The sequence below is a fragment of the Coenobita brevimanus genome, chromosome 6, assembly GCF_032717465.1.
Source record: "Coenobita brevimanus isolate Jiangsu-jjx chromosome 6, ASM3271746v2, whole genome shotgun sequence".
NCBI classification, from domain to species: Eukaryota; Metazoa; Arthropoda; class Malacostraca; order Decapoda; family Coenobitidae; genus Coenobita; species Coenobita brevimanus.
The window spans coordinates 53363846-53377291 of NC_136959.1; the positions used below are offsets into that span (position 1 = coordinate 53363846).

A 13446-nucleotide genomic window follows, 5' to 3' on the forward strand; every position below is an offset into this window, starting at 1 on the left:
ACTCTCCTCACACTGTCCATCCATCCTATTTGTGGTCTCCCTCTCAGCCTTACACCTCTCACATCAGATCTAGTTATCTTTTTCATCAGTCGCTCATTATCCATTCTCTCCACGTGCCCAAACCATCGCAACACCCTCTGCTCAACTCTACCAGCCAATTCCCGAACAACTCCAGTTCTCCATCGCAATTCTTCATTTCGCACTCGATCCATACACGTCACTCCACACATACTCCTCAGACACCTCATCTCCATTACATTCAAACTTTTCCTCTCTGCTACACCCATATTCCATGCTTCAGCCCCATATAATGCAGTCGGTACCACAACACCCTCATACAGCCTTCTTTTTACATCCATTCTGAGTGAACAGCATCTAAACACTTTTTTCATTCCCCCCAGCACCTTACCTACTTCATTCATTCTAAACTTCACTTCTGCATCTATTCTTCCATCCACAGCAGAATGTGACCCTAAATATTTAAAACACTCTACCTCCTCAAGCAACTCATCATTCAAAACTATATTCATCCCCCTACCATCTACCAACCTTGTACACTTCATCACTTTACTCTTATTCTCATTTACTTTCAATTTCCTCGTTTCACACACCTTTCCAAACTCCTCTACCAACTTTCTCAATCTCTTCTCTGAATCAGCCACCAGTGCAGTATCATCTGCAAACAGCAGTTGCTTCAGTTTCCACTCTCCACCATCAGCATTCATCAGACTCAGACCTCCACCTAAAACTCTTGCATTCACCTCCTTTAAAACACCATCCATATAAATATTAAACAACCATGGCGATATCACACATCCCTGTCGCAGCCCCACTCTCATGGGAAACCAATCACTCACAGCATTTCCCACTCTTACACACTTTTACTATTTACATAAAAACTAGAGCGTGTGTAAGAGTGGGAAATGCTGTGAGTGATTGGTTTCCCGTGAGAGTGGGGCTGTGACAGGGACGTGTGATGTCGCCTTGGTTGTTTAATATTTATATGGATGGTGTTGTAAGGGAGGTGAATGCAAGAATTTTAGGTGGAGGTCTGAGTCTGGTGAATGTTGATGGTGGAGAGTGGAATATATATATACAGTACAGCATGTATATATATATATATATATATATATATATATATATATATATATATATATATATATATATATATATATATATATATATATATATATATATATATATATATATATATATATATATATATATATATATATATATATATATTTATATACAGTGGAATCTCAAATTTCGACAGTTTAGAATTTGATTAATCAAATTTCGATGCATTTTGGAGTGGTCTGCCTACCTTACTTTTCGATGCAAAGTCGCGTATTTCAATGCTCTCAGATCCAGACTCCTACCAAAACAAGCAAAGATAATATTTTTTAATCAAACCAAAATGCTAGAAGTGAAGGAGAATTATAAGAAAAGTGTGAGTCTAACCTAATATCGTTTGTGACATGTCAAAAAGAGAATGAAAATCAACATCATTTATTCATACAGTATATGAAGCATACGATGATATGGTTCCGAGACAATTCACCATCGTCAATTCTATCTATCTATCTATTGCCAGACGCCATAATCCCGTACGGGGTGGCCATTTGACTCTGAGTCATTTGTTTTACAGGGAGGGGCACTAACCCTCCACCAACCCACTTGACACGTAGGGAGCACGTATGGTTTGGTTATATGGTTACCACCCAGTGTTGTAAATGGTTTCTTGGCGTGCAGGAAACCATTTGGCTTGTCACTTAATGTAAAGCCACCTGTAACGGAAAGAAAAGCATTAAGTAGTGACAGGAAAGATGGGAGAAATAGGAAGAGAGGAGGGCAGGCACAGAAAAAGAATGATAAAAGCTAAGGAAGAAGTAGGCAGCACTACATCAAGTGAGTGGATGATGGTCGCCACCACCTACCACGCCATCAGATAATTCCCTGTCAAATCATGGACAATTTCCCATCAAGAGAATTTGCACCCTGGACAATTCCATGTCATTCTATAAATGTACATATTATTAATTAATCAGTACTTTAATAACTCGAAGATATAACGAGAAATTAAAGGAAGAGAATCAATAGTTGAAATACTAAAGCAAAATGAATTACAGGTGGTAGCAAATACAGTAGACAGAATACTCAAACCAAGAGAAGTACGGTAATTATGAATATAAGGAGCAACATAGAAATGAAAGACTGAGAAAAAAAACAGTCATGTTGTTTAAGGACAAGAGCTCTCGGATGGGAGTAGGCACCACCAACAACAAGCCATGCGCAAGGTGATGCTCTGTTGTCGGTGGCCATCTTGTGACTGTCCTGCCAGCTGCCAGCCCTCTACACCCAAGTGCTGCAGTTTCAGCCTGTACCTTCCACATGTGGATATGCATTTCACTGCAGTTTAGTTGTATGTATTTTCTTTGTATTTTCGTCGCAACTTACCTGTTTCAAGATGGCAAGCAAGAGTGGTTCTTCGGGTAGCAGTGGTAATGGACGAGAGCAGCCTGGCACCTCTAAATCTTCGCAGCCAAAGGAGAAATGGCAATACAGGAAAGGGCAGAAATACACCAAGTATACACTTGCTGACAGTATGGCAGTACAATGCAGAACTACAGTTACTTAACCACAATTATAGTTCATAAAGTTTACAGGGGGTGTGGGCAAAAAAATCGTGATTTTAGGTAGTTAGGTTTGGAGGCCCCGGACCCAAACTAATTTTTCCCTTAAGAAGTTCAGTTTAAATTTCGATTATTTGAATTTCGCGGTAATTTTTAGGTACATATGCCCATCGAAATTTGAAATTCCACTATATATACAGTATATATATATATATATATATATGCAGTATATATATATCACCACACCTCGTGGTCATACCGAGTACTATACCACATGGTCATAAACCACTACATCACATAAACACAATTATACCACAGCACATGGTCAAGTGGGGTTGGTGGAGGATTAGTGCTCCTCCCTGTAAAACAATTAACTCTAAGCCCTTGGCCACCCCGTCTGGGATACATGGCGTCTGGCAATGAATGAAAAATGAACATGGTCATCAACACTACCAAACTACATTGTCATGATCGGCACCTCACCTTATAGTCATAAATACAATATCTCATGGTAATAAGCATCACCACTTAAATTGATCATAAACACCTCCACATTACAAGGTCATAAACACCAATAAATCATAGGTTATTACCAGCATTATAGCACATGGTCATAAGTAACACTGCAGCAGATGGTCATAAGTAGCACTGCAGCAGATGGTTGTAAGTAGCATTGCAGCAGATGGTTGTAAGTAGCATTGCAGCAGATGGTTGTAAGTAGCATTGCAGCACATGGTCATAACCAACATTACACTGCATGGTCATAACCAACATTACACTGCATGGTCATAACCAGCAATACACCACAAGGCCATAAATGTCATTACACCACATGGTCAGAAAGAAAGGACCATTACACCATATGGTCATAAACGCCATTACACCATGTTGTCATAGATGCCATTACACCATGTGGTCATAAATGCCATTACACCGCATGGTCATAAACGCCATTACACCGCATGGTCATAAACACCATTACACCGCATGGTCATAAACACCATTACACCACATGGTCATAAATGCCATTACACCACATGGTCATCAACACCACCATACCACATGATCATAAACTCTACCACAATTCTTGGTTATTAACATCACCACAGCTCACAGGTATAAACATTACCACACCACATTGTCTTAAACACCACCACACTACATGGTTATACTAAGCACCACACCACATGGTCATACAAGCCATCATACCATATGGTTATAAATACACCTGGTCATAAGCCCCATTACACTGTTTTTTTTTTTTTTTTTTTTTTTTTTTTTTATAATGAGTACCACCACTTTAACAGTGTGGTAGGGTACAAGCACATGTTCATGTATTTTATTCCAGTCATTAAACATTACTCATAATCAGGACATGCATGTACATAATCCCCTTTCCTGTGGAAAACTTCTTTCTCATTACAAAAAATGAACCAAATACAAAAATTTTTAAAGTACGGAAGCGTAATTGTTGTGTGCCTTTTATAATAAAACATTTTTAGTTGATTAATTAAAAGCATTGGCATGAGAGGGAATGAACTGTCATGTTTGGACATAGCTGGTGACTGGCACCTGAAGCTGTTGAAATGTGAAAAATTATGTAAAAACAACGGGGGATGGATGGGTGGGATAGACGTGTGATGACCGGGAAGTGGAAACCACTCATGGTAACAGTCCAACCTTGCAGCCTCCTGATTCTTTAACCCTGAAAAACTGGTGCCTGATCTGCCCTTTATCATCAGAATCCTTGGGATCGTTATCTTGCTTTCAATAGGGCCAGAACAAAAGTGAGAGGGAGTAAAGAGGCAGCCAGGTGACAGACAAAGGAGGAAAGAAACCTATTTCACACTAATACAAAAACAAAACATGCTTCAGAGGTTGAAGCAGTGACAAATAAGGATTTAATATAAACGAAAGGTTCGTCGTGACAGACACAGACTTAATCAAGCCAATCATTGTTTTCCATGTGGGTGCTCACATTCCCCACCCACTGGAAACTGCTCACGTCCCCCAGGTTGAGAACCACTGATTAAAATAAACATGGTTCTTATGGTATTATTTACATGTGATTTTAGTACACAGTATGATGTGGCACATTACCCATCTAAACAATGACTGGCAGTATATAGGTGTTATTATCCTGGGATGCGTGAAGCATGTAGTTTGAAAAGTGTAGGATATGACCTGTCTGTTATAACTGTTCAGGGAAATTTGTAAGGTACAGTGGAAATGTAGGAGATACCAATATGTTTATGTAAGAGCTGATTCTAAATGTAATGCTGTTCTATATTTATTCATGTCCATATACTTGGATAGGCTTACCGTTGGGGCATTGTTACGGGAGATCAACAGGAGAAGTGGGATGCCATGTGGCAGAGAGCATTGGTTGAGACAAGTGCATCAGAGACTGACAACCTTTACTATGGTATGGCCAATGCTCAGGAGCTACCCATTCTGCAGAAGTAAGTAAAATACAGTGTACTATAGTGATGTATGGAGAACTGAATTTCACCTCTTGTACAGTGGGCTTGCACAGTATGCGTGATCACAGTGCGCGAATTGCGTAGTAGTAGACTGTAGCACCAGTCGAGCAGGGCAGTACTCCCGAGGTGGATGGAAAGCTGATGACAGGGAGTGCTGGAGCTCCCGTTTCATCAGCCCTCAGGACTAGTTCCTGACCATCCCCCTTTGCTGAACTTTTTCAGTGTCTCAGTTACACAGAGAGTAGGCCAGCATGCTCTCCAGTACAAATTTCTCTAACTATCTACACCAAACTACATGCACAGTACACACTACACTTCCTATTCTAAATTCAACAAAAATGGCGTCTTTTAATCAAGCCTCGGAGTCCCCAGGGGGGGGGGGACCATAAATGCCCCCACCGTCCGCCCCTCTCCCGGTGACGACTCGAGGTGCCTGGAACCACTGTCTGACTCTCTTCTTCTTCATTTCTGCAACATTCGCGGCCTTTCCTCTAACTTTCGCTCTGTTGAGCACCACCTCTCCTCCTCTAAACCTCACCTTCTTTTTCTAACGGAGACTCAGCTGTCTGAGGCAACTGACAGCAAACCCTTTTCTGTATCCTCCTACTTTCTCTATACTCATTTCAAAGCCAAAGGTGGCTGTTGTGTATACATACGCAACGACTTATCTTGCTCTCGTGTTCCTGAACTTGATTCTTCTGAATTCTCCACACTCTGGCTTCGGCTTTCCTGTCATTCTCTGACTAAATATATCTGTGCTGTTTACTTATCCCCTAATTCTACTGACTATCAAAAATTCTTCGACTATCTTACTTCTGCGATGGAACACATTCTGTCCATTTCTCCTTTCTCTGAAATCTCCATTCTTGGAGATTTCAATGTTCACCACCACCTTTGGCTCTCCTCTCCTTTCACTGACCCACCTGGTGAACAAGCCTACATCTTTTCTATCCTTAATGACCTAGAGCAGCTTGTACAGCACCCTACCCGTATCCCTGACCGCCTTGGAGTGAGCTCCAACATACTTGACCTCTTCCTCACAACTAATCCTTCTGCTTACTCTGTTAATCTTTTCTATCAGTTGGGCTCCTCCGATCACAACCTTATTACCTTAACCTGTCCTATCACTCCGGCACGGCCTGTGGACCCTCCAGGGAAACGTTGTCTGTGGCATTTTGGAGCCGCGGACTGGGAGGCCCTCAGGCAGTACTTCTTTGATTTTCCCTGGAATGATTATTGCTTCCATGGCCGTGAGCCATCTGAGTGTGCCTTGCGCATTACGGAGGTTATTCTCTCGGGCATGGAAGCATACATTCCTTTCTCATATCCTTTGACTAACACAAGAAAGCCTTGGTTTAATCACGCTTGTTCTAATGCTGTCCGCAACAAGGAGAAGGCCTACAAATGGTACCGGAGCCAACCCACCCCTGAATCACATCATCTTTACGTTTCTGCCCGGAATCGTGCTAAGTCTGTTCTTCGCTCTACTAAAAATAATTTCATCCATACTAAATGCTCTCAACTCTCCAACTCTAATTCTTCCCGCTCCTTCTGGCACCTTGCCAAAAATCTTTCTAACAACTATACCTCATCATCCGTCCCTCCTCTTTTCTACTCTGATGGTTCTGTAGCTATTTCTTCTAGTGATAAAGCAGATCTCTTCGCACAGACTTTCTCCTCCAATTCCACCTTAGACGATTCCGGTGCTGTTCCTCCATCACTTCCCCCCTCTGACTTCCTCATGGCTGACATTAAAATTTTTTCAGTTGATGTATTTTCTGCCATCACTGGCCTCAGTACTAACAAGGCATATGGGCCTGATGGGGTCCCTCCTGTTGTTCTCAAGAACTGTGCTTCTGTGCTTACACCCTGCCTAGGCAAACTCTTTCGCCTTTGTCTGTCAACTTGTACCTTTCCTTCTTGCTGGAAGTTTCCTCTCATTCAGCCAGTCCCAAAGAAGGGTGACCACTCCCAACCCTCCAACTATCGTCCAATTGCTTTAACGTCCTGTATTTCAAAAGTTTTCGAGTCAATTCTTAATAGAAAAATTTTAAGGCATCTGTCCTATCACAACCTTCTTTCCGATCGTCAGTATGGGTTCCGTCAGGGACGCTCCACTGGCGATCTTCTCACCTACCTTTCAGACTCCTGGTCATCCTCCTTTCGGGACTTTGGCGAAAGCTTTGCCATTGCACTTGACATCTCAAAGGCTTTCGATCGAGTCTGGCATAAATCTTTAATTTCCAAACTGCCCTCCTATGGTTTCTATCCTTCTATCTGTGCCTTCATCGCTAGCTTCCTTTCTGGTCGTTCTATAGCCGCTGTTGTAGACGGCCATCATTCTTCTCCTAGATCTATCAACAGTGGTTTTCCTCAGGGCTCTGTCCTATCACCAACTCTCTTCCTTTTATTCATCAATGATCTTCTAAGCTGTACATCTAACCCTATCCACTCATACGCTGATGACTCCACCCTTCACTTTTCCATTCGGTTCCCGCAACGCCCATCTCAACAGTTACTTCAACAAACAAGGGATGAGGCTATGGCACACCTAATTTCTGACTTGGCTCGTATCTCTGACTGGGGTAAAAATAATATGGTTGTCTTTAATGCATCCAAGGCTCAGTTCTTACACCTATCAACCCGACAAAATCTTCCACAGGTATACCCACTAATGTTTAATAATATTCAGCTTAATCCTGCATCATCCTTGAACATGCTTGGGGTTTCATTTACTCGGGACTTATCTTGGAAAGATCATATTACATCTCTTGTAAAATCTGCTTCCAAGAGATTGGGTGTGCTAAGCCGATTCTGCTCTTTCTTTACCCCTGCACAATTGTTGACTCTATACAGGGGTTTTATCTGCCCCTGTGTGGAGTACAACTCTCATGTGTGGGAAGGCTCCCCACATACAGCTCTTCTCAATAGGGTGGAGTCAAAGGCTTTTCGTCTCATTAACTCTCCTCCTCTTACTGACTCCCTTCAACCTCTGTCTCTTCGCCGCACTGTTGCATCTTTATCTCTTTTCTATCGCTACTTTAATGGTCACTGCTCCTCTGAACTGTCTGCTTGCATTCCTCCACCTCTATGACGGGCGCGTAGCACCCGTCTGGCAGCAAACTCTCATCCCTTTTCTGTCCAACTCTCTCATGCAAGAGTTAACCGTTACTCCCAGTCTTTCATTTATGCAACAGGTTAGCTCTGGAACTGTCTCCCTCTGTCTGTATTTCCTGCTGCCTATGATCTCCAGTCTTTCAAAAGCAGTGTGTCCAGGCATCTCAAAATGATCGGATCTTGAATTTGGCTCTCTATTGTATTTTGTTTTTCTCTTGGAGGGAACTGTTACTGCGGGCTCATGGCCTTTGGTTCCTTCTTCCTCACGTAAAAAAAAAAAAAAAAAATCGAGTGACCAAAATCATAATTATAAAACTTTGAATGCGCGAGTTTAGCCTACAGTACGTGAGGCAGGGGGAAGGAGTGGCCCAAAACCGCATTTTCCCAGACTATGTGACTCCCCCCCCCCCTGCATGATGTGGGGCCTCAAGAAAGCGAACGTGAGGAACCAGCTACATTGTCTGATCCAGTTCCTGTAGAGGAAGAAGAGGGTGCACTGTCAGTTATTTTAAAATTGGACTTCGTGGGGTTTTTGGCCAAAGTGACTGAGTTAGAGGCTCGTGGGGAAGCTGCCCAAGGGGAGTCTAGTTACGAGGAGGAAAGTGTTGATGCAGTAGGTGGTGCGGCGGCCATTGCAGCGGGGGCACTCTAAGTGTGTTGCCAAACCTTGGAACCCCTGCTATTTAAATCCATCAGGCCTGTCGTCTACAGTTTTTAAGGTGACTGACCTTATTTTTGTTATTTTAGCTATATTTGAAGTATATGTCTTAAAAATTTTCACTTTATTATGTCTCCAAGATTTAAAAAATATCAGGGTTTGAGGTGGTCACACCCATATGTTATTTTTCCCATAAGATTATGAATTCACAGTACACAAACTCACAGTGCGCAAGGTTGTGGACTGTCCATCCACTCGTGTACTGTGTGAGCCCACTGTATGTTTAAGCATGTTTTTGAGTGTTTTTCACATATATAATTAAATTATCATTTTGGATCAGGGAGAAAGAATTTTACCCATGTAATCCCGTCATGTCCAAAAACCTGCCTGTAAGGGGTGGGCTGGTGGGCCAGAAACCCCTGTGTAATGACACTGGGATGTGGCAGCCTTACTATCAGTTGTTGCAAGTAGCATAGGTGCCCTAAGTGGGGGCAGGGTTGGGTAGTTATCCCCTATTGGATATACCTAACGATTGTTCCTTAATATAATGTAAGTGTAGTACCATATTTTATTGTGTTGTTGTGCACCCCCAATCGGTCTGATCAAGTAGACCCATCAACTGCAGGCAAGCAGCTGCCTTTGCTGGGTCGTCCTATGCAATAAATTGATGTTCCCATGTGGCTGAAAGTGTCTCACTACAGCAACGTGCGGGGATTAGTTTGCAGGTTTGGTTCGTGGGTGGATGCTGCATTTGTGTCCACTGAGTTACTGGGACACCATAGTACACTTACATCACCTCATTATTTGGCTATGTGGGTGGTAGGTGGTTGTGCTCATCAGCCACTCACATGATGTAGTGCTGCTCTTGGGTGACTTCCCTTTCCTCTCCTCCTTCCTTCCTCTTCTGTTTTTCATTTCCTTCATTCTTTCCTCTTTCTTGTACCTACAGGTGACTCTACACTGAATGACAAGCCAATTGGTTTCCAGTACACCAGGAAACCATTTCCTATGCTGGGTGGTAACCATATAACCAAATTATGGTGCCTGGTGGTTTATTGGGTAATTAAGGCGCTCCAGTCTGATTGAGCCTGTGCAGGTTTATATCCAATGGGTGGTTGGGGTTTATTGCTAACATAATGTCACCCAGGGATGAGTGAGGCTGGTCACTTTCATCTTAAATGTCAGGACCAACTTGCCTAGCTCCAGGCTTCGACGCTCTTCGTTGGGCAATGCGAGATTTGATGGTGATGATGATGATGATTGCCATTCAGCATTGTAAATGGTCTCGTGAGCCACAGGAAACCGTGTGGCTTGGCACTTGGTATAGAGCCATTTGAAATGGAAAGAAGAGTAATAAATAGTGACAGGAAGAATGGCAGAAAGAGAAAGAGAGGAGCACAGACACAGAAAAAGGATTATAAACATAAAGAAACAAGGACAGTAGGCATTGCCACATCAAGTGAGTGGATGATGGGCACCCCCACCTACCACCTGTCAATATCATATAAAATAGGTATATCAACAGTTGGTAATGAGTAAGAAGGAAGCCCTCGTGAAGAATGTCATTAAATGCTTAAATGATAGACACCACATAATTTTTTATTTAATGAGGAATAATTGTACTATGAATAAGAAAGATATCCATTTTTACTTACACTTTTATTCATCTTTCTTTGTATAGTGTGCATACATACCTGTGTGTGTGTGTGTGTGTGTGTGTGTGTTTCTAATTGAATCTTTACAGGAATAAGTCAAGCTCGTACTGTCCCATGTTTTGAACCATTTTTATCATACATATATTTATATTTATGAATAGTTTCAGCACACACTATTTCATTCAGTTCATTCCACTAATCAGTTGCTTTGTTTGGGAAACTGAATTTCCTTATGTCTTTGTCACCTCTCTTTTTATACAGTTTTTTGCAGTGTCTACTTGATGTTGCTTCCTCATTGGGTATGTACTTATTTATGTCTTTTTTCTCCGTTCTGTGATGCCTGTACAATATATAACATATCATGTCTACTTTTTTCCTTCTCTCTTGTAATGTTGGTAGATTTCATTTTTCTTTTCTTTCTTCATAGAGTAGATCCCTTGAGAGGAATGAAGTCACAGAGTGTGCAGTGAGGTTGGATGGTGAGGATATGGAGAATGTGAGTGCATTCAAGTACTTGGGTAGTGTGATGAGTAAGGATGGAACTTTGGGGGATGAAGTACGTGAAAGGGTACAGCAGGGAAGAAAGGTTGTTGGTACACTGAAAGCAGTGATGAGAAATAGGGAGGTGAGTATGGAAGTTAAGAAGTCACTGCATGATGGTATTGTGATCCCTACCCTGACGTATGGAAGCGAGGCGTGGACATTGCAAGAGGGGAACAAGTCAAGAGTGAGAGCAGTGGAAATGAGTTACTTGAGAGGAGCATGTGGAGTAATGTGGAGGGACAGGTTGACGAATGAAGAAGTGAAGGAACGTTGTGGGGTAGATGTGGATGTGGTTGAAAAGATTAGGAGAAATACACTGAGGTGGTTTGGACATGTGGAGAGAATGGAGAATGAAAGACTGACTAAGAGGGTGTATGTAGGTGAGGTGGAGGGAGGGAGAGGGAGGGGTAGACCGAGGATGAGGTGGAGGAATGGAGTTGAGAGGTATATGAGGGAGGGGGGGGTGAGTTGGGGGGAGGGGAGTCAAATGGTGGGTGACAGAGTGACTTGGAGGCGTTTTGTCTGCGGCCACCCTTTGCGGGATTAGGGCGTCGGGCTATAGATAGATAGATAGATAGATAGATCCCTTAAGCTTGGAGCCCATTTTGTAGCAGCCCTTTGTATCTTTTCAATCATATCTATGTGTTTTTTGAGATGTGGATTACAGACTACAAATGCATACAGTACTCCAGATTTGATCTAATGAATAATGTGATTATTTTTCTCAGTATATCTTCATTTATATATGTGAATGCTACTTTCATATTAGTAGGCAGTTGTACATGTTCCTTACTTTATTATTTATGTGGTCAGCTGATGATAGTCTGTTATTGATAATCACTCCTAAATCCTTCTCCATTTCTGATGTGTAGGGTTGAACTTCCTAACTTATAATCCTAATCTGGTCTCTTTTCACTTTTAAAAAAACTTTATTACATGACATTGTCCACATTGAATTCCATTTGTTATCTACTGATCCATTCATGTTGCTAAATTTAATTCTTCTTGTAGCTTTATGCAAGAGTGTGTTTGTAATTCTCCTTTGTATTTCTGCATCATTAACAAACATATTTAGATAACTTCCATTTCCAATGTTGCTGTCAGTGTCATTTATATGTACTAAAACATAATTGGTTCCAGCACTGAGTCCTGTGTAACTCAGCTTGTCATTTCTCTCCATGAAGAGTAATTTCCCCTTAGTACTGTTCTCATTTCTCGTTTTTGAGAAAATCTTTCATCCAACAATACAGATTACCTTGGATTCCTCCTTGGTGGTACAGTTTCCGTAAAAGTGTTTGATATGGTATTCTGTCAAATGCCTTCTTGAAATCCAAATGGATACTGTCTACCCAGCCAACTCTTTTCTGCAGTGTCTGCAACTCTGTTATAGTAGCTTAATAGATTAGGAATACACGATTTTCCCTGTGTATAACCAAATTGTCTTTCTGTTATCATATTGTGTCCTTTCAGGTGATTTACCCAAATTTTCCGTATCAGCTTTTCTAATATCCTACTTACGTCACTGGTCATTGATACTGGATGGTAGTTAAATGGATTTTGTCTGTCTCCCTTCTTGAAATGGGGAACAGTGTTTGCTTTCTTCCAGATCTCAGGTAGTTTACCTTGTCTCAAGGATTCTCTGAATATTAAATGTATTAGTCTGCTTAGCTCTTCTGCACATTCCTATGATACCCAGCTTGAAAACTTGTCAGGACCATTAGCTGTTCCTTTGTCTAATTTACTCATCTCTTCCTGGATGTCTTGTATACAGTACATATATTTGTTGATATTTGTAGGCAAGGTGGTTTATCTTCATCTCTCTCAAATCTACATTCATCTGTAAAAACTGATTGGAATTTTTTGTTTAGTACATCACAAATATCATCTTCATTGGGATAAATTTTTCTCTCACCCATGATGGACTGTATTTTATCTGATTTTAGTTTTGCTTTGTGGTAGGTGGGGGCACTCACCATCCACTCACTCGATGTAGTGCTGCTCTTGGGTGTCTGCCCTTTCCTCTCCTCCATCCCTCTTTCCTTCTATCCTCTTCTGTCTTCCTTTCGTTCATTCTTTCCTTGTCCTTCTGTCTATGGGCAACTTTACACTTCCTCTTCTGTCTTTCTTTCCTTCATTCTTTTCTCTTCCTTCTGCCTGTGGATGACTCTACACTGAGTGACAAGCCAAATGGTTTCCTGTACACCAGGAAACCATTTACTATCCTGGGTGGTAACCATATAACCAAATTTTGGCGCCTGGTGGCTTAGTGGGTAATCATTGCGCTCCAATCGGATTGAGCCAGTGAAGGTTTATATCCAAGGGATGGTTGGGGTTGATTGCTTGTGTAATGCCAC

The 13446-nt window shown here is 41.7% G+C and overlaps 1 protein-coding gene across 1 annotated transcript in view; it reads left to right on the forward strand.

Moving 5' to 3' along the window:
* Positions 1-13446, forward strand: part of LOC145399708 (glutamyl aminopeptidase-like) — a 254613-nt gene that overhangs the window by 227031 nt on the left and 14136 nt on the right. Inside the window, exon 17 of the mRNA XM_080272257.1 lies at positions 4953-5098. Within this exon, the coding sequence (XP_080128383.1) occupies positions 4953-5098 (146 nt within the window). The remainder of the gene's footprint in view (positions 1-4952; positions 5099-13446) is intronic.